Source organism: Sparus aurata, chromosome 19 (genome assembly GCF_900880675.1).
Source record: "Sparus aurata chromosome 19, fSpaAur1.1, whole genome shotgun sequence".
NCBI lineage: Eukaryota > Metazoa > Chordata > Actinopteri > Spariformes > Sparidae > Sparus > Sparus aurata.
Window position 1 is genome coordinate 14,022,569 of NC_044205.1, and position 21,670 is coordinate 14,044,238.

At 45.9% G+C, this 21,670-nt stretch overlaps 1 protein-coding gene across 1 annotated transcript in view; it reads left to right on the plus strand.

The window, feature by feature from the left end:
- The window catches only part of zfhx4 (zinc finger homeobox 4), an 87,180-nt gene that overhangs the window by 35,413 nt on the left and 30,097 nt on the right, over positions 1–21,670 (plus strand). Inside the window, 1 exon segment of the mRNA XM_030398886.1 lies at positions 12,370–12,604. Coding sequence (XP_030254746.1) covers positions 12,370–12,604 — 235 coding nt within the window.

Genomic DNA, 21,670 nt, shown 5'->3' on the forward strand with positions numbered 1-21,670 from the left:
AGACTTTGAAACAGCAATGGGGAAATGACATTAGCAGCAACATCAAGTCATCTGGTGTCCAGGGCACAGCAGGTGGCGCAGGAAGTCGCACGCCTTATATGGAAAAAGCGGAGGTGTACGCCTCGCTGCTTATTGGAGAGGAAATGTGGGAAATCTGATTGGCTTATCCAGGGTTTTTTTCCACATCATCTCCCGTGATGCGGAATTTAGCCTTAAATCAAAAGTGCGTACAGAACTTCGCATCAGTATTATCACAGCTGTCTAATCTTTACCCCCCACAAACATTGTGAATGACAAAATGGAATATGTTTTAACGTGGCGTTCGTATGCTAGCAGCCTGTGTGGTAGGCCCTGCATTAAATGTTGCCGTAGCATAGCATGACCATAGCTGGCCCAGCCCGTGTTTGGCTTAGCATCGAATATGATGATGTATGGCTTCGTTATGATTTTTAATAACAAACACTGGCCCTAATACACACGGAGACAGGAGTAAATCTGTCAGTGCCATTCAAGAGTGCTGCAGGGCTAAGTAGGGGGTTTAGTTTGTAGCGAGCATGTGTGTTTGTGTGTGCGCGTCCCCACAGAGCTTTGAGGTTGAGATCTGGGCTGTGCTGGCCCCTGGGTCATTAGGAGTTGAGAATGTTCATGGTCAATGTGGCATGGTCAAGGACCACACGCACACACGTACAGACACACTCTGTGTCTCGTAGGCCATGGCACCTGTTTCTCAGATGGCAGTCCGCGTATATCTTAAACTGTCCTCAGCCACCGTCACACCAACCGGCGCCCCACCCCTGTCTGTCTGTCCAGCTTTCCGTCATAATTCAAGCGGAAATGGACGTCCGGGGTCCACTGCACATTTCCATGTCTCTGTTTCTCTTTTCATTTTTTTTTCCCCCCTCTTCTCTCCGCTCACGCTCTCCTTTGAACTCAGAATCTCAGGCTTATAAAAATGCTCAACTTTTTATGATGGAGACGGAGGGAGAGAGGGAGAGAGGGAGGGGGAGATGATGTTTAGATGGTGAGCATTGTTAGTGGGACATACGGAGGATAAGAACAGAGCCAGAAAAAGTGTCTCTCTCTGACGCTGTCTCGCACTCTTTCCACCCCTCCGTCTTTTACCCACTCTCTTTGTTTTGTCTCTGACTCTCTCTTTCTCTCGTTCTCTCTCTCTTTCTATCTCTCCCCTGGGGAGCCGCAGATAGGCCATCTCATTACCCATGATCCTCTTGGCAACACCATGGCCGGGAAATGAGGGGTGGGGGGAATTAAACGAGGGGGGGGGGGTGGGAGGAGGGAGGGAGGGATGGAAGGAAAAGAGGAAGAAGAGGAAAAGGGGACTGGATTTGTAGATGCATGACTCTCCCCTTCTCTCTTTTTCATCATATGTTTTGTATTTTTTGTATTTTTAAATTTTTGGCTTATTTCCATCAACCAAGGGATCAACCCCCCCCCCCCCCCCCCCCCCCCCCTCTCTTTTTTATTCTCCTCCATCTCCCTCGGATGGAGATGGCTGTGCTTATGCATCTGTGATATTAAGTCTACCGCTGTGCCTCGGCTATTAGGAAGGGTCAACCCTGCCCACTCTCATTTGAAAATCAAATGGCCCTATATATATGCAGGCCAAATTATTGGACTGTCATTTGGACTTGTGTGATGGGGAAATGGACAGGAGATTGACTCTCACAGATTTGCATAAAAAGCCATTGTGCTGGTCCCCGGAATAGAAAAGAGACTGGATCTATTTCAAATGCATGGCACCATTTATGACACACACACACACACTGACACACACAGAGGCACACATAAATGCGTATGTGCAGACATACAGTAGGTATGGCATTACATACATTCATAGTTACACACCCACACACAATTGTAGTCTTAGATATCAAGTTACCATTTTCCACTTGAGCCCGCGTCCGCCTGTTCCAGACTCAGGCTCTTGATCACTGCGTCCTTGTCTCACTCTCGCAGACAGACTTAAAGAGTTGCTATTCTCTTCAAAAAGGAATGTTCGCAGACACTTCACACTAGATGCTACTTGACTGCAAAATATAGATTTTCATGTTCTGTCATGGAGACGGATGGTGCAGCCTGCTGCTGAGGGTTCAGCACTGTAAACCTGAACAGACGAGTGAATTCACTTCAGTGTTTTTGCCAGAGAGGCTGTCTCTCTTTCTGCCGGCCTGTCTGCCTGTTTGTCTGTCTCTCTCCCTTCATTTTTCAGCAAAGTTGTTCATTTGCTCTCTCTCTCTCTCTCTCTCTCTCTCTCTCTCTTTCCCTCTCTCTCTCTGTCTCTCTCCCCTCTTTCTCTCTCTCTCTGTCCCTCTCTCTGCGAGGCAACGAGACGCCGGTTAGTAGATTATTCAAATCGTCTCCTCTTTCACCTGCGTGGAGATTACAATGGAAATCTTTCAGAGGTCCGGGGGTAGTGAAGTGGGGGACGAAGGGTGGCGGCTAATTAAAGCATAAAAGCAGGTGTGTGTGTGTTTGTGTGTACGCTGTTGCTTTGTGTGTTTGACAGAAAGGTTGAATGGACGGACTTCCCCGCCCTCCCCCCTTCTTTCCTATTAATCCTCATAGATATTAATAAGAGTTTCACCCGTTCTCCCTCCTCGCCTTAACCAGATGGTCACCAAAGCATTAGCGTGTGTGTGTGTGTGCGTGTGTATGTGTGTGCAATGTCCAGCTTTGGTCCAGCTCCTGATTGACACTTATATGTAATGTTTAATTACCCTATCCAGCCCCCCACCCCCACCCCCACCACCTGATCCTTCTACTTCTGGACACTCCAGTGGATTAGTTGAGGCCTGCAGATTCTGGGGGTAGATGCCTTATTTCCTTTCCTTTTAGCAAGGTGTGTTTTCTGTAAGACAAAGAAACAGACCGTGTCAGTTTTTCATATTAATAGCCAGATGTGATCCTCTTCATAATCATCCCCGCTCGTCTCTGAGCTTTGGGTCATTTGGGCCGAAGCGGGGCCAAGCCATTTGTCCCTGTGCAGGGGACTGTGAAGCAGATCGGGGCTGACAGGTATGGGAAAGATAGCAGAAAGGGGGGTGTCTACGGGGGGTCAGTGTCTTCCAGACCACCAGAAGGAAGGGAACATCGCTAGGATGCAGGAACAAAGGAACTAGCTGGAGTTTGTCTTTTTTTTTTTTTTCTTTTTCCCGAGGCTCATCTGAACCCTCCTCCAACACCCAACCCAAACACACACATCCCTCCTCCTCCTTCCATCCTTACGCCCCCTACTCACACACTGTCTTCCTCTTCCTCCCTTTTCTTTTTTGTTTTTTTTCTATCTGTAGCTCCTCCCTGTCCCTTTCTTTTTTTCTCCCCTCTCTTGGGTCCCGCTCATCCTGTTGGGACAAAGATAACAAGACTGTCTAGAAAAAAACAAAAAAGCAATAATCAAAGAGGGCACATGATCGCAGATATGATCTCCCGGGGCACGTTGCCTTCACTTTTGATACCTTGATTTGATCAGAGCCGCTTCAGACAGATCACATGGCAGAGAGATCAGATAAATATTTTTGCGTAAGTTCATTAGTGTGACTTTTTCAAATCGCCTGACATTAAAGCCCATGCCTAATTTGTATGAAAGTTGCACTCGAAACCTCTGTCTCTTAAAAAAATGGCATCTGTCAATTAGGGACAAGTACTTGTTCTATCCTTGAAATAGCTTTAGAATGGTATTTAGATAGCGCGGTCCCACTTTCTTGGTCTCATGAAGCTATCAGGATATTGATATGGACAAAGTTGAACTGAAATACTCCTCAACGCCCTTCCAAATCAATAATCAATCGATTGGAGGTAATTGTGCCTCCCTTGGAACGGTCCCAAGTCTCTCTCTCTCTCTCTCTTGCTTTCTCCCTCCTTCTCACACTCTCTCTGTCATTATCAGCATGTGGCCCAGTATTCGGCATTTCAGCATTCCAGCTGTAATTGATTTTAACCATTAGGTGCTCAGTGAATAGATAAGTAGTGGGAGATATTCGATTATACGGTGAAAGAGAGAGACGGGGGATGAAAAGAGAGAGAGAGAGAGAGAGAAGGAGGGAGGGAGAAGGATTGAGGGATGTTGTCGTGGAGCTTGAGAAAAGAGGAACTGACCTGTCCTGCTGTCTATCCGTCTCTGCCACCGGTCTTCCATCCTTGCAGCAGCACAATACCGCTGACCTCCTGTGAGTTCAAGCAGCTTAGTTTCTGCGAGGTAATCCCTAATGCTTTGAAATAGACCTGATAGAAAGCCCACTTACTTGTTCGGGATTAATGTGGGTTGGGTGGAGGTGGGGGGGACGGTGGTCCTGAGTTTTCAGCACATTTAGTTAAATTAACCCATTGGAATTATCGGCATTAATTGTGGACTTACTTGCAATGCGGATGGCGAGCGGTCTTAGTCTTTAAAAGCATGTTGCACTTTATCGGCAGACAGATGGGAGACCTGCATCTGACATCCGCCTATAACGTAGGCCGCCATGCATTAATACGCGGCCCTTCTCTTTAGTTTATGTTTAGATTTGCTATGCTGGTGGCCAGAGTGCTATTATTCCTCTCAGTGGTTGCCCATCCCCTACAGAGGCCATTTTGATTCTGAGTGCAGCTGAGGGTGGTATTGCTTTCCTACTGTTTTCTGAAGATATAAGTCCGATGCTTTTTTTTTTTTTTTTTTTTTACTCTGTCCTTTCTGCTCTTTTTTCCTCATTCTGGCAGGAGTGTAGGTTAGGACTAGGGGTAGGGGCGGATGGGGGGGTGGCGGTGGGGGGAACAAAGGCAAACATTTGAGTAATCTTCAAAGAGCCCATTGGTATGTTGAGTGGACGCTGGTATGCGGACTGCGGCTGAGGCTTTTTCAGGGGAAAACAATATCCTTCCTTTAGACGGCAGAGGCCTGGGCAAACATACCAGCCAGGCGACTCTGCCCAGTGCTGCCACCACTATCAGCTTAGTGTAGCTGAGTGTACGTGACGTGTCAGAAAGTGTTTGTCCACGTGTGCGCCGTGATACACACTTCTGATACAGAAAAGGGGTAAAGCGGATGAAAAGAGAGAGGCACGGACTGAAATGGGACGCCTTCTGTGAAGGAAGTAGGGAGGGGATCAAGTGTGCCATCTTGTAGGTCAAACACGAGGCATTTGATTTCCTGTGGCAATATGCAAAACGCCACTGCTGAAGAGGTGCCTTTATTGTGCTCTCCCTGGCAGAGGTACCACTTCAGTGTGCACTCTCACATACGCACACTTATGCACAACTTGTACACACAACAAGCCACACTGTCACGTGGTTTCCTAGGAATAGGGCCTCGTCTTTTGTTCTGCAAAATGTGTTTGAATATGACGTTTTGGAGTCGGGAGGTGGACTCAGCAACGTTGCATATGGTTTTATGTAGTTTTTAAAGTTAGATATCGATTAAGTTGGTCATGTGTTCAGCGATGTGTCTGTCTGAAAGAAGAAGCATAATAGCTCATTTATGAAATACAGCTCTTTAAAGAAAGGAGCAGACTGTCTGCCATTTTGTGACAGTTTCAGAATGAACTCCCTTTGTCCAGTAATCACTAGCCATTTTCTCACGAGGATCCACCCCAAGGATAATTTCTCCCATTTCTCTGTCATTAGCAGGGGCCTGGTATTAGGCTTGTGTTTTGTTCCCTGTACCTTTTGTTTTGTGCTAAGTGAAACCATGCGACAGGGTAGGGGCTAACTGGAAAACAATACTCCCCTTCACAGGCTCAGGAATGTGTAATTAGTGATTTGAACCCGACTACGCTTGTCTAGATTCTTCCCCTATCATTCTCTCTCCCTCTCCGTCTCTTGTTCTTTTGTTCTCTCTGTCATAGATTCTCACTCTCTTCGCCTCTCAATCTATCGGTTAGTTTCTCTCACTGTATGTTTCTGTCACTCCTTTTGTCTAACTCTCTCTAATAGACATTTTTTCAGCGAGTCTCCATTATGAGCAGAGTGAAGAAAAACAAACTTGGCAAAAATCCCTGCTCCTCTCGGCACCAAAATTATTTTTCCCCTCTCTTCCCTTTCAGTTTTAGTTAAATATAACAACATCAGTGTAGTACAAACCTCTTTGATGGTACCAGCCAATAAGATGAAGCCCTAGATTTTCAACCCCTCTATTTTTTTGTTTTGTTTTTCTCCTCGTCTTTCATAGATCCTGTCAATTAGGTCTTGCCTTGATTTCCCAAAAGCATCCTTGCATGTTGGGAAAAACGGAAAATGATGAACTCTCCCCAAAAGCATGTTAGTGTTTCTGCTGAATCCCTCCCCTTGCACAGCATTGGAAAAAGAAAATCCCACAAGCATGTTAGCATTTCGATGATCTCGATCTCAGCATTGTATGATCTCTGTTCCGTTGTAAGTCGATGGAAAAAGATAATCTCAGTTGCAATATGGTTTGGGAATATGGGGAGGTCTGGTCAGTCTCACCTGGCGGCGATGGAGACAAGCGGGGGCTTTTAGACCCTAATGGGCTAAGGTCATGATGGCTAATAGGGAGTAAGTGGCTGAGCCATGCTGTCTAAATCTAATGCTAATGTAAATACTGATCCATTTTCGTGGGGGTGGGAGGTGGAGGTGAGCTGGCTTTCAAGACACCGAATGCACATGCACCGATGAGCAAGGCAGATTTGTCTTGGTCTCTCTGTCACCTAGAGTCTGTTCTTCCCTCTGCTGGGTCAGTATGACGTGAAATATGTGTCGACCGTGTGAAGGGACTCAAAAAAAAAAAAAGTCATTTCCTACACATTCATCGACTGAGACCAGAAGAAATGGATCATGTTGTAAATCAGGCGATTGTTTTTTGCCTTGTTTCGCCTCTCTGGTATGCATAACTTATGTGTGTGTGTGTGTGTGTGTGTGTGTGTGTGTCTGGGCCAAAGGGAGAGTAAGAGATAGAGAGTCAGAAAGGATTTTTCCAAGAGAGGGGCCAGAGGTCATGAAGCTGTGAACTTTTGATTGACCTCTGCCCCGTACGTCAGACACACTTACGTCACTGCTACAAGTGTGTGTGTGTGTGAGACTGTCCATGTGTGGGAGTCAGAAAAATGGAAGGCAGGACTATTAACTGAACTTAAGAGCATAAGTTACATTATATTCCAGGCTCTCATGAAGCCCTGTCACTATTGCTTCCTAATTTGTTCCTGCTGACAAATGGCAAAGAGAAATAAAGGAAGAAGCAGGAAACAGAAGGATAGAGAGAGGCAGCACAGACGTGGAGGAGAACGACACAAAGCCAGTATAAAAGACTCATTGTGATAATTCATTTATTTGGCTTGCTGGCCATGATGCGATGGTTGCTTATTATTGTTGGGTGACCTAAGCTAAGCTCGCTCACAGGCCTTGCACCTCGCCGACAGGCCCCAGAGCTGTGATCATATGCGACTGCCAGCAGGCAAAGCCGAGAGAAACGGGAGATTTAGGGGCAATTTAGCTGTAGGAAATATTTTTCTTTGCATTTTACGAAAATGAGAGTCTTGTTAGTGAAGAAAGGAAAGACCACCATCAGGAGAGGGAAGACAGTCTGGTGGGCTTGGGGGATTTTTTTGGAGATTTTTTCTGTATCTTCGGCATCTTCAGATCACACACAGTGGCCTTGTGTGAGTGTGAGAGAGGGAGACAGGCAGGAGTGCATTGTGTGTGTGTGTGTGTGTGTCAGCAGTTTTTGTATGTGGCTTTCTATTTGCATATTTGTTTTTGTGCATGTGCAGCAGTGAATCTGTCTCGCTACACACTATATTTGCCGCTCTCTTTATCTACGGAGGCGAGGTGGCACATACCTGGGCCCTCAGCATCTCTTTTCAGCCGTGCAGACTGCCAGCGAATCCATTGGCAGTGATCTTACGTTACATCTATGTCTTGGGGGCTGAACGGCGGTTAGCACTAACATGTGTTAGGGAGGTGGTAGCACTGATGGAATTCTACACTTGGCAGCCTTCCAGGCAGCGCTGGTATGTGTTTAAAATACTTTCATGGAACAAAACACGCTTTTGTTATTTGCTGGGCCAAGTGGAGCTGTTTTTGTCTCCAATGGCCCCCAGGGGCCCAGGGGATAGCACCGGAAGCTGGTGACGTTCCAAAAAGAAGGTATACCCAACAACAAGGTCCCTGCTTCCCCTAAAAAACAAAACAGTGATGAAAGGAGATACAGAGGTTTTCATTTTCACAATGTGTGGGATGTGCATTTGCATGCGTGCACACGCACACAGCGGACACAAAAAGGAAGACTGCGTGTACGTGCTAATTCTTTACGTATAAAACGTGTACACACACGCTGTAACATGCACACAAACTGGTTATTAAGACATAGCTGCGCCAGTGGAGGGGTTCTTATTTTCAGTATGTGTTCATTAGCTGCCTGGTTCTACACTTAATGACAGGAAATGTCATGTTTGTGCTGAATACCCTAATTTTTCGTTTGGTTTATAGAGGGAAACACAACTCGGCTGCTTTGGGCGGCTTTCAAAATATTTTTGTCATGTTCCCAGCACACACACACACAATCACAGGCGGGGGGGTGGGGGGACATGAATGCATTGAATTATAGACAGACACCAAAACACACTTGTGAGGTGAAATCAAGTAATGTGGAGTCAAAATTACCAATGCATAAAAACCACACACACACACATATACAGTGTAAGGAAAGGACACACATGCGCGCGCACACACACACACTTTCACGTACATGCACAGAGAGATAAAAGAAGTTGTGAGGAGATGTCTTTTGCCTTGGCTTATTAAGAATTCAGTTAATGAGGCAGCTTTGTCACCACAGATAGAACAAATGAATAAGAGATAGCAGCGCCGCTATCATCCTCACAAACCCGGGGAGCCAGCGGAGCGGAGGGGAGGCGTGTGCGCTTGTGTTTATGTGTGTGTGAGAAAGGTGTTTTGTAAACATCTCATTCTGCATAATGAATGCAGTCCTCTGTCATCCTTACCCACACACATACACAGACGCACTAACACACACACACACACACACACACACACACAGCAGCAGCCGTGGCGGCAAACCACTACACAAGGGAGCTTCCCTTACCTGTCAAATTGACTCTCCTCCCCTCTCCTCATACAAGTCCCAGTGTGTGTGTGTGTCATCAACGGGGCTGACAGTGTTGTGTTTTTGACAGGTAAACAGGAAGTCCCGAGTGTCGTGATTTGCATTTTGTGTACGAGGTGTGTGTGTGTGTGTGCACCTCCTCCCCCACCCGGAGACGTCTGTGCCATGTTTAGGTCCACCCGGGGAGCACTGTTTAGCTGTTTAGCTGATTTTGATTGGCCCACTGGGAGTGTTCGCTTATTTGGTTGTTTGCCAAACACTAATCCCCAACAATTAACCACCAGGCACTTTGGAGAGGTGCCACATTGACAGGGACCGGCCTTTTTTTTTTTTTTTTTTTTGCCACACACACACGACACGCGCACAGAGACACTCGTGCGACACAAATATAGTCCAGGGCGCACACACAAATCAGCTGCGACATAAATTACATACACATTTCAAGCAGACACACACGGGCGCAAACCCAGGAGCAGGAACAGTGTGTTTGTGTGTTTGAATATGCATTACACAGCCCACGCCTGGCAGGAGTCAAAGTGCTCCTTTAAAAGTTCATAAATCATGGATGTTCTGGCCTGTGATCACCAGACCGCCTGCATTTCAGGCCTGCGGAGTGCCAGAGAGCGACAGACAGCCCTCTAGTTTAGGTCTTAAACAAACCCTCTGGAATGTGCTGATGGGGAGAGAATTAATATTAGGCCTAAACCTATCTGGCAGCCGGGTTCAACCCCCAAGTATATCATCCAGCTCCTCTCAGCCCGAGCCTCGTATCCTAAAAACAAATATAAGTTGGGACACGGAAGGATGTGAAGCAGCGTTAGACCCGCTGCCGATTTATATGACAATTTGAATTTCAAAACCAGCGCAATTACCTTAATAGCCATGGCATTAGGAGCCACTGGAAACTATCAAGGATGATTCCAATAAAACCCACTCTCTCCTGATAAGACACTCAACTATCATGCTTGTCTTCTCTGCTACATTTCCAATGAGCCTTTCCTTTGTTTCTTATGAAATATTGAAGGTTGTTGCCTATAAAAAAGAAAAGAAAGGACATTCAAGTTGAAGTACCCCCCTACTTGTCATACAGTGTTTGTGAAATTAAAGTATAATGTGGTGGAGTCCTGATGATGGAGCCGAGAAAAGAACATACACCATGCAGCATCCTTGTATCCTCGTTTTTACATTTAAGTAGATAACAGAACGAGGACTTTTGTGATCAGTGTGTGGTGGATATGAAGGCCGTTATGACGTGCCGGGTCCCTCTCACAAGCGGCGTTTTTATCTGTGTTCCCAAGCCACATGAGATTTTGAATCATCTCCATCCATAGTGTTCTGAGTCTACCCCTGCCAGTTGGAGGTGTCCTAAAAAAAAGCAGAAAGCAGTTAGAAAAGTTTATATTTTCCAATGAAAAGATAATGAACTCACACCTACTTACACCTACTGCGCACGTTTGCATGCTGTGCTGATGTGATATATGGTGCCTGTGCATCCACAAGCACATGTGTGCGTGGTTTCCACGGCGAGGCTCAGCGGCCCAGTTCTCCTGCGAGGGAGGGGGGGGAGAAAAAAAAAAAAAGAAAAGAGGCAAAGAAAGAGAGAGAGAGAGAAGGAGCGAGGGAGGCCTCTTTTCACAGAGAAACAAAGATAGCTGTAATTAATGGCCCTGAGCTCTGGACTAGGGGAGCTTTCTTCTGACAACTCCGACTTAATTAAAACTTAAGACTTCTGAAAGGGCCTCTGACTGTGAGGGGACGTCCCACCGTCTCGTGAGAAAAACCTCGTAAGATTTCCTACAAAAGAAAAGAAAGAGGGAGAGACAGAGAGAAAAGATGTGTTAGCGGCTGTAGCTATGTTGCTAATCCCTGTTTGTCAAAGGAGGAAGGGGAGGGGGGGTTAGAACTCACACACCTGCAGCTAACTGTGCACCCCGCACCCCCTCCTCCGCTCCACCCACCAAGCACGCAAACTCCTCCCACACATACATTTCTTCCTCCCTTCTTCTTGCTCCACATTAAATGATGCAACAGCGCTCAGGAGGAAATATCACCTTGCTAACTTTTCATGTGCTTCAAGAAACTAAACGTCCTCCTATAGGCGCCATGAGAGACAGAGCGGGGTTTACACACACACACACACACACACACGCCATTATGTGCATTAATTCATGCGTGGCACCTCGCACCTGTTTCTCACATGACTGTATGAATAAATCCTAACAAAGCATAAACTAACCTTCATGAGCCACCTCTGTGTCTCCGTCTCTTTACCGTGCTCTCTTTCCCTCTCTGTGTCGCTCGCTCCCTCCCTCCCCTCCCGCCGCAGAGGATCAGATAATAAAAGCTTGGCCTGGTCTTTTGTTTTTGTGCATTGTTCATTAGCCCAGCAGCAACAACAGAGGCACACTTGATATGCTTGGCTTGACTGGGTGTATGGGAGTAGGGCAAGGTGGAATAGGGGGCTGTGTGTGTGTGTGTGTGTGTGTGTGTGCACATCGAGGTAGGGGGTAGCTTTGCATGGCTGCAATGCCATTAAAGAGGCAACTGGAAATTAAGGGGCTTGCAACTGACAGCACACGTTGAATGAGAAAAACCCCGCAGCTGCTAACAATGAGGAGAGCCGGACAATGTGCGTGTTAAAGACAAAAATAGTGTTCTGAACTCCACCCCTCATGTGACTTTTTGTGTGTTTTCTAATCTTTTTGTCACATTAAACGTATCCAGTTAATTTGGAACATGTAGCATCTGAGCATAGACGCAACACATCAAAAGTCTGTCTGTTACTGTGGTAATAGTTTTCTACCTATTTGAAATCATTAAACAGAATTGTCCGCAATGATTTTGAAGGTTTTTCGTAGCGCTGCCCACCGCTACACCACTGTGACACTGCAGCAAAACAATTTAACAGCAGGCTAATACCGAGGATTACGTGTGGATTTCTTGCTTCATTAGTTTAAAGCACATACGGCAAAGACAGAAGAACATAGTGTAGAAACTAATGTGCCAAGTGACTTAGGTGTTACCCTCTGACTTTCTGCTGGCTTATGTGAAGCCAGGGGAGTTGGGTGTCTGGTCACTGGAACTTTGGAACCAATCTGGGAATAGAAGAGCAGGCTTTGATAGCCATAAGAACATAATTCAGCATCACTTGTTTCATCAAAATTCCCCCAAATACTCTTGTACTATCACAATTCTTGAAAACACTGCTGAAAAGAGGGGAAAGAAATGTAGCTGTGAGAGTCATGACGCCAAACACCATGTAACATCTGCGCTCTCTCCCCTGTTCCGTCCCACAGCACTTGCAGAAGCAGGACAGCGCGTACAGCCCGGAGTCGTGCATCTACTACTGCACGCTGTGCGACTACTCCACCAAGGCCCGCCTCAACCTGGTGCAGCACGCCCGCTCAGCTCGCCACCAGCAGAACGAAGGGCTGAGGAAACTCCAGCTGCACCAGCAAGGCCTGGGAGGGGACGAGGACGGACTGAGCCTCCACGAGCTGTTCCAGGTCAAGGAGTGCCCCTCCAGCCAAGGTCTGTGCTTCTTTAACCTGTTTTGTCTGTATGCATACGTAGATTATTTTTTTATTTTTAGCGCTATTTAGGGTTGTGTTCGTCTTGTTCTTTTTCTTTTCTGGTGCGCTACGCATTTCTTTTCCGTTTTGAAACTTTTAAATGCTGATTCCAGTTGTGGTGGTGGTAAGTTTTCGTCGTTTGAAGTCCGATCCATCCTTCTTTACTCTTTTACACTCCTCCCATCTCTTTACTTGCACCACTCCCTCTTTTATTCTGTCAGACCTCTCTCCCTCCTTCCCCTGGCCTTCACATCCAGATCACGTCTCTCGATACAGACCCGTCCATTCCTCCTAATCTCTCCAAAATGAGCATACTGTTCCTATTAGGCTGCCGCGCTTATATCTGCAACACACACACACGCATACACACACACGCACACACATACCCCTGCACCCGTCCCGTGCGCAGGGACATCCCAGGCAGGCAGTCAGCTTATGAAATTTCACCTTGGGAGTATCTCATGGTGAAAAAAAAAGCCTGTACACACATACGTTAGTCATACACACATACATTACTCACTCACACACACACACACAAACACACACCCACACACACGTATGCTACAGCTACACAGTCTCTCCCTGGAGTGAGCTTTCATTTCCTTTCTCATGACCAAAGCAATTTGGCTTTCATTTAAGACTCTCCGTCCTGCCAGCAGCTAATAAGTGTAACAGAACTGTAAAACATTCAGAGAGACAAAAAAAAAAAAAAAAAAAAAAAAAAAAAAAAGATTAATCGTTTTTCTTTGAGTGGGGGTTGGATGGTTGGTGAGGGGTTTGCAGGGTGTAAGGGGAGGGGGCTGTGCTGTAATTTAAACCAGAAGACCAAGAGTCAGGGTCCATTATTTAGTCATCCCTATGTTAATGCTGCCGGGAGAAAATGAGCGCTTAACTTGTTTTTGCTTTGCTTGACCTGAAGGAGCGGGTGGGATTGGGTTGGGTGGGGAGGGGAGGGGACCTAACACATTTTGAATAGCATTCCAGCATAGCATTAGCGCATACATCCATTTATGTGTGTAAGTGTGTCAGCGCGCATTTGGGTGTGTGTGTGTGTGTGTGTGTGTATTTCAGCATGAATCTGTGCTCCCCAAAGTGTCCTGTTTATACTGTACATGTACTCCCAAAACAGATGGGGGCCCAGCGCTTGGAAACATATGTGAATCCCAACACACACACACACACACACACACACACACACACACACACACACACACACACACACACACACACAAACAGGAGAAGAGCTCCCAACCCTGAAATGGAGACTGTTGCCGGTGTACGTTTGGTTTTAATTACACATGGATCAAAGTTTCGGTGAGATTTGGGGTGCATGCTTAGATAAATCATTACCTTACATTTTAACGTAGCCCCCTCCTCTCTCTACTCTTTTATTTCTCCTGCTCTCTTTTCGTATCTCTCTCTCTCTCCTTTTTTGTCCTGCTTATTCCGTCTCCCACTCTCTCTCCTGCCCCTGTCCGTTTTTCTTTTTTCATCCAGAACACAAGCCCGGCTTCGAGCCTTTTTTTTTTTCTTTCTTTCTCTCTCTCTCCTTTTTTTTCACATCTCGAACCAGTTGAGCGCGACCAGGTTTTAAACCTGTCAAAAGCAATATTCGCCCGCTGCACCTATTTCAAATGTTCCACTCTTAAAACACACCATATTTGCTGCTCGGGCCCTCGTTTTATACCTTGGCTTTGATGCCACATGGTGAATTTCCATGAGGAAGCGAGCGCAAAGCTTAAGCGGACACTGGCGGCGTCCAAAATGCTAAGCCATTTTTTTGGATGCCCTCCCCTTGCCCACTCCATATAATTTTTTTTTTGTAGTGAACAACAGTATTCTTTCACAAGGTACATGGTAAATGTTTCAAAGGTATTTCCTAGCGGACCGTACACATTTGGCAGGTGTAGGCAAGCGAGAGCGTTTCAGCCGGAGATCAAATGCTGAAAAGTTAATGCAAACGATCGGGGTTGTGTTCTTGTTCTGTAGTTCTGCAGTCAAATAGAACATGTTTCTTTCTTACCAGTATATTTTTAGCTGAGCCCTTTGTGTTTTAAATTGCACAATAACACGTGGATATTACATGCTACAGTAGCTTATATTATAAGGAAGAAATGGCGTATTACAAGTGCTTTAGCCTCCTATAGTGATAGATGAGCGAATGTTTTCGCTGATAGAAAAGACTCTACGGTAGGCAACATTTCCAGCCAGTGTTCGGTTTAAGGACCCTCTCTATTTGTGTGCGTACGTGCGTGCGTATGCGTATGCTGTTAGTTTTCTGGGGCTACAACTCCTGACTCGAGCACTTTCTGTTCATTAGAGACTGGTATGAAAAAGATTAATTTAAGTGCTGACCGGTATCTTTCTCTTAAAGCCTGGGACCTGGCACTGAGCCAGATAATTATAGGCCCATTTGGGAATAAGATTTCTAATGCTCTGGACTTTATGTACATGTGAATGGCTTTCATTAAACAATTTTGATGCTGATTTTATGGCCTAATTAAGGATACAGTGCTGCTGAGACGCGCTGCAAGGATATAGGTGTTTTGAACAAAGACAGGAGTGTACGAGGAAACACTTCTGCTGGGCTACATTGTGTGTGTGTGTGTGTGTGTGTGTGTGTGTCGATGCATGTGTTTGCGGGTGCATGTTTATTTGAGAAACCATTCACTCTTTTGTTATCCTTTTGAGTCTGTAATTCCCCAAACCTGGGCCCAATCATCTCATCCTTTAAACTAGGTAAACGGCATTGTGAAGTGTGAGTGTGTACAGTATGTGTGCACCCATCTGCCCCCGCCGACCATACAGCGAAAGAAACTTTTTTTTTTTTTGCCGTGATCTTTCGACGGCGTCCTTCGAAGACAAAGAGCTCACTGTGCCCACATTGCTGAGATAAATCGTCCCTCTCTGTGTACAATTAGAAGTGTTAAAGAAAATTGAGTTTATAAAAAAATGCCAGTTTGCATCAGAAGAGCAAGCATAAATGAATTGGCTCTCAACATGGAGGACTCGGAGGCCATTTTGCTTTGAGGATCGTCCAAAAGTTGTTAGAGAAATGAGATTTTTTTTTGTCGTGCCCTTCTCCACTCCGTAATGAAGTTACGCCCTGAATAGAGCTGTTTAGCAAAATGCAAGCAGAATAAGAAAAATATGACAGATTGCGAGTCATGGGTATTCCATCATTGATTTTATAATTTGAACAATTTGTTTAGCTGGATTTTTGGAGACATTAACAGTCTCTGAAGTTCAGTTGTTACAGTGATTTTCTCCCCACTCTGACTGTTCCTCTGTTGCCGCCTCTGTCTCAGCTATTTGACCATTTCTTTGGCCATAAAGAACACTGCGAGGGGGTTTGCGTACGTGTGCATGAGTGTGTTTTCTATGCGTGTATCCTCGCCCATTAGCCCAGTGCTCCATCATGTGTAAAGCTCCTCATAAGCCAGACCAAGCAGAAACACAAGGGCCTTTTCTACATACTTTACTTTCTGTCATTTTATTCCCCCCCTTTCTGTCCCTCACAAAAAGGAAAAGGGAGATGGGATCTTATGGAGGTAATTATTTCTGAGAGCCTGGTCTGTCATCCATCCCTCCACCACCCCACCACCCACACATCTCCATCCCTCTGTGCCCCCACCCGCCGCCCCTCCGCCACCACCCAACATGCATTAAAGAGGGAGGGAGAGGACCCTCTTTGTCTGAGTCCCCCTTTTAAACAAAAGACCTCTTCTGACTTGGAGAGACCAACAACACTTTTATCGTGTGGGTGTATGTGTGTGCATATATGTGTGTGTGTGTGTTTCCAGAGGCCTTTGTTTTTCTCTGAGTGATAAGGCTCTGGGACATTTTCGGTTCTAGTCAAATTAGCGTAGCTGTGCTAACCATTTACGCCACAGCTGTAGGCTAAAAACTGGGACTAATGGATACTTATTATCACTATATGTGCCTGTGTGTACCGATTGTAGATGTGTATGCGTGTGCCTCCAGCAGGAAGTGACGGGAAACGGGCAGGGAGCACGCCAGCTTGCTTGTTTCGAAAGCGCGCCGACATTCCTCGTTTCCAAATTTACCCAGCGCAAGCTCGAGTCGAAAGCACCAAAAACAGCCATTCAATTTTCATTGTGGGAAAAGGGCTCCGTCGTCTCCCGGAGAGCAGTTAGATGTGATGACACCGAGGCATCTTTTGAGCTATAAGATTTTCCCTCCTCCCTCACTTTCACTCCTTCATCTTTTTTCCTCTGGGTGGTGGGGGTGGTTTCGCCATTCCAGCGGTTCTCTCCCTTTTTGCTAAGATGGTCTTTCCTCAGACAGAAGTCTATTTCCAGGGTTTGTCTCAGTAATTTGTGGCCATTACATAAACAGTCATGGATGGCCGAAGGAGTGAGAGAAAGGATGCGACACACACCCAGATGTAGCTAACCGCTGGAGTCAGCGCAGTGGTGGCCATTTTCTTTTTTCAAGTCGGAATGCAGTAGGTGAGACCGGCTGACTGGCTCATCAGAGGACCGATTCGTCCTTTTTAGTTGCCGTTTTGTGCTTCCGCTGCATATGCCTTCTCTCTGATGTACTCACCCATTAGATATCTATATCTGGATTAGATGTTTAAGAGGTTAAGGCAGATAATTATACTGGATATTGATTTACTTCCAAACAACTGATTACCTACAGTTAATAAATTATTCGTGACCTTTTCTCTCTCATTTACTGTGAAGCAGGAAGTTACTTACATAAAAGGTAAAGTCCACAGATTTCAGACAGGCGGGATCCATTCCTCGCATAATAAAACCGTGGAATGTTATTTTATGTGCCCGACATGAGTAAAATGCAGCTCCTGGGGAGAACTATTCTGATGAGAGTGATGTGATTTTACCCAAGAGGATTTTGGTGAGGTATGTAGCTTTTTATTGCCGTACAATTAGTTGGAGACAATGCACTGCATTCTAAATCATTTGTCAAATCAAAATAAGACACATTCATATATGTATATTATTATATTTTCGGCAAGTAGCAATTTGCCCCAAATTTCCCAAAACCATATTCTCTATGGCTGAGAGAGTAAAAGATGTGGTCATTTTTTGAATAATTCCATCCAAGCGAATTATAATTACTTTGCGGTCTGTGTGTGCACATAGGGGGAAAAAAACGGGCAGCAGGCTGACTTGTGCCTCAGAAAAAAATGAGCCTCGTTCACCATAAACTATTTTTGAAATGGTGTGTCGGGGCGGTATGGGCTCAGGCCGATTGTTTTTCTTTGAGTTGAGCAGCTCTTTGGTGGAGGGGTATTACCCGGGCTAAATTGTTCCCTCATGTTTTCCGCCAAGGTTCTGTGCCCACCACACTGACAGTTATAATTTGCAGAAATTGCGCTGATTATCTGAATTAGCATACCTGACCAATGCCACATTAGTCTTATTTACAATACAAAGCCGTGGGGCTATGAGGACGCATACTAAATATGACTTAACCCTTTGAAGAGGGGACTGGCGTCACAGGGGCAGGACGTCTTTCACGTCGGTGATATCACAAAGAGCTTAAGGCCCCGCTCCATATGGAACTGGAAGGCCTCTGGAGAAGGAAGTGGTGAATGTAGAGTCCGAGGTCCATATTGAAGTCCCATGGATATTACATGTTTTCACTCTCAGTCTCTTTCTGACCTTTCTTTTTAAAAAAAATTTTTTTTCACCTTTCAGCTCTTGTCCCCATCTTGTTTCTCTCCTTTTTCTCATGCCTTCACCCCCCCCCCCTACTCACCCCAACTCTTCTTTATTTTCTTCTCCCTCACCTCCATTCTTTTCTCTCCCCAATCCCCTCATACACCCTCTGTCCATTGACTCTTAACCACAGATGGACAAAACAATGGGCCATGTCACACAGCATTAAGACAAACAATCCGGTGATGGGAGGAGGGTTGTGTGGAGCCGGAGCCGCGGTAACTAGGCAATGCACTCGCTGGGCCCAAGCAGCCGCTAATCTCGGACCCCGATGATTCAATTCACAGATGGACATTTAAGGCTGCCTATATGCACACACACACTCGCACAAAAGACGAGAGCAGGGACGTTACTTTAGGTATTGTCAGGTAGAATTTCTGCTTTTTCTCGCAACAGCAACAACTTCTTTTTTCTTCAGTTGCTTTATCTTCTTCCTCACTTCTCTCCTCCGTTTTCTTTACCTCATCCATCAGTGGGAGGTATGGAATTGATAGCGGCTATTGATTACCTATAGCCAAGGCTAATCGTCACTAACCGGAGGAAGCTTTGCAGCCATAGCAGCTGTCAGTGGCTTGTCGTATGTGTATCTATGCAAAACCCTGAAGCGGTTCAGTAGCAATAAGGATCCGGTGTTTACTTACAGCAGACTAGCAGCCTTAAAAGCAAGAAAACACGTGTGCAAAAAAAAAAAGAAGTTTCTGAACATCGCTTCCCTTTCCAGAATAAGGAAAATGATGCGTTTTGTCTGCCCAAAGCAACACTGAGAGCCATGCCAAGTTTCACCTCCCCACCTATGTGAATAAGACCCATCTCCCTCTCTCTCTCTCTCTCTCTCTCTCTCTCTCCTTTTCTTCATCTCCCTAATAGGAAATTTGAGCACACTGTGTGAGATTAAAGCCGAGAATCAATGCCTTGTGAGCAATAATTTCCAGACAAATCTCTTTCATCTTTTCTCTCCCTTTCCATCCCCCCCACCCCCCTCCTCTCCTCTCTCGTTCTCTCTTTCGTTTTCTCTCCCACCTCCTAATGCTAACAGGGGGTCCCGTGTCATGACATCCCTTTCGCTTTTATCATGTTCTAATAACGCTCTGAAAATAGAGAGAGAAAAGAGGAATGTGACGGAGAGAGGAAAAGGGATGCTGGGGGAGAGAAGAAAAAAAAAAGAACAAGAAATGGATAGACTGATCAAAATCCATTGAATGAGCCTGGGTCTTGATTCGTGCTTTGATGTAGATGTCTTTGTGCAAATTAGACAAATATGCCTGCTGCTTTAGTCATCTCCAAGCTCTTCATAAGATGCGATCTCCCTTTTGCTATTTCTTATGAAGGATGGGAGGAAAGGAGGGGGAAAAATGACTGACAAGTTCACTTAGGGGCATAGAAATATACATTTCTCAGAATTTGAATGAATGGATACAAAGACAAAAAAAAAACATGGTGAGCAGAGAGTGTTGTTATGTAAAAGTGCGGTGTGCAAAAAAAAAGTAGCCCGGACAATACATTGAAAACAAAGAGGAACGGAGGGTATATGAAGAAAAGACACTGGTGTTTCTGCTTGGTTGGGCCCACAAGGTACTTTACCCGTGATGGCACATGGGGCTAATGGGCAAGGATACACACATGCACATACACACACACACACACACACACGCACACACACACACATACACACGTGCCAGGCCTTTGTTTCAAAAGCAGGTTAATGGGGAGTGAGGAAGAGGAGCATTGCAATTTTCTGCTCTTTAGGCGCCGGAGAATTCTCTCCAGTGTAAGAGAGACCAGACTCTCAGCGTAATAGGCATTTTACACCCTCATCACCCCTTTCCACACAAACACACCCGCGCACACACACACACACACATCACACACACACACACACACACATACAAACATGAAACACACACTTGCCCAGAAACGTGTGGGAGTGTAATAGGCATTCTATGGTGTGTATTGCCGGTCCCCAGAGTGCCAGTAAGTGTTAGACATGCATAGAGTCGGCAATGAGACAATCAGCATGCTGAAATTGAAACCTTGTCTGGAGTCACAGAGGAGAGGAAGAGGAGAGGGAGAGGAGGAGGAGAGGTGGAGGAGAAGGAGAGGAGAGGAGAAGAGAGGAGGAGGAGATTAAATAAAGCGAGCAGAGGAGAGGCGATGGGAGCACAGATGGCAGGAGAGGAGAGAATGAGGAAGCGGAATGAGTGGAGAGGAGAGACGGAGGGAGAGGAAATAGGAACTGATGTTTGTTTAATTGCCTCATAAGTGATGACACAGATAATTATGTCGAAAAAAAAAGAGATGCTCCTCTCAGGCAGAGCCAGTGCGCAGCTGTATCTGTTTTTGTGCGTGTCGCCCTGTCTCTCCCTATAGCCTCATCAACTGTCGTCCCCTCCAGCCGCATCAAGTATGGGACACCATTAAAGCATTATGGTTTGTGTCATATCAAATCATTCAGCTTAATTAACAGAAGGCACACATACACACACACTCAAAACACACACACACACACTCATGATTTGGAATCATTTTAATTACTCTGTAACGTCGTGATTATTAATATCTCCGCTTCATATACCTGGGGATATGAAGACGAGAGTGTGTTCACCTATATTTTCCCTGCGCTGTGTGTTTGCGGGCGTGTGTGTCCATGTGTGTGTAAGTGATGCTCCCTTGACTTCATATCTAATTGTCTTTTTTAATGACAATATTCCACTGTGTGCCGGCTGTATGTAATGAGTCAGGGTGTGTCAAAGTGCAGGCCTGAGCTGTCTGCTTGAGTTAAGCTCTTCCTGTCTACTGTAGGAGCCTCCAGCGTACACACTGGTGCACGCACACACATGTGGAGCGCACACACTCGGAGAAACAGTATCAATGTGGGAGTTCCTGTATCTGACACGAGATTAAGAGGGCCAAGTGGAGGAACGTCGAAGAACTGCCCTGTTGCATTTGCAAGAAGGAAAAAGGACCATCCTGTCACACACACACGCACAAGCATCCTGTGCTGTAAGTGAGCAGTAGCCTCCCTTGCATTATTCACAGTGGCCGAGTGATCGAAGCCTGGTTCAATAGCACTAAAGCGGCGCACGCTGGAGAGATTTGTCTTACAAAACCTTGACACACACACTGGCGCACATATGCTCTCACACACATTGATTTTTGGTGGTGGGAATCTCCCAGGCTTTGGACGAAAGGCAGGGACGGGAGAGGGGCTTCCCCCGTCAGAGCAACCCCCTGACACACACACACACACACACACATACACACCTCCACAGTCATTCTGAAGCTCACAGCATGTAGGCAAATGCTGTAAGTACATCTTT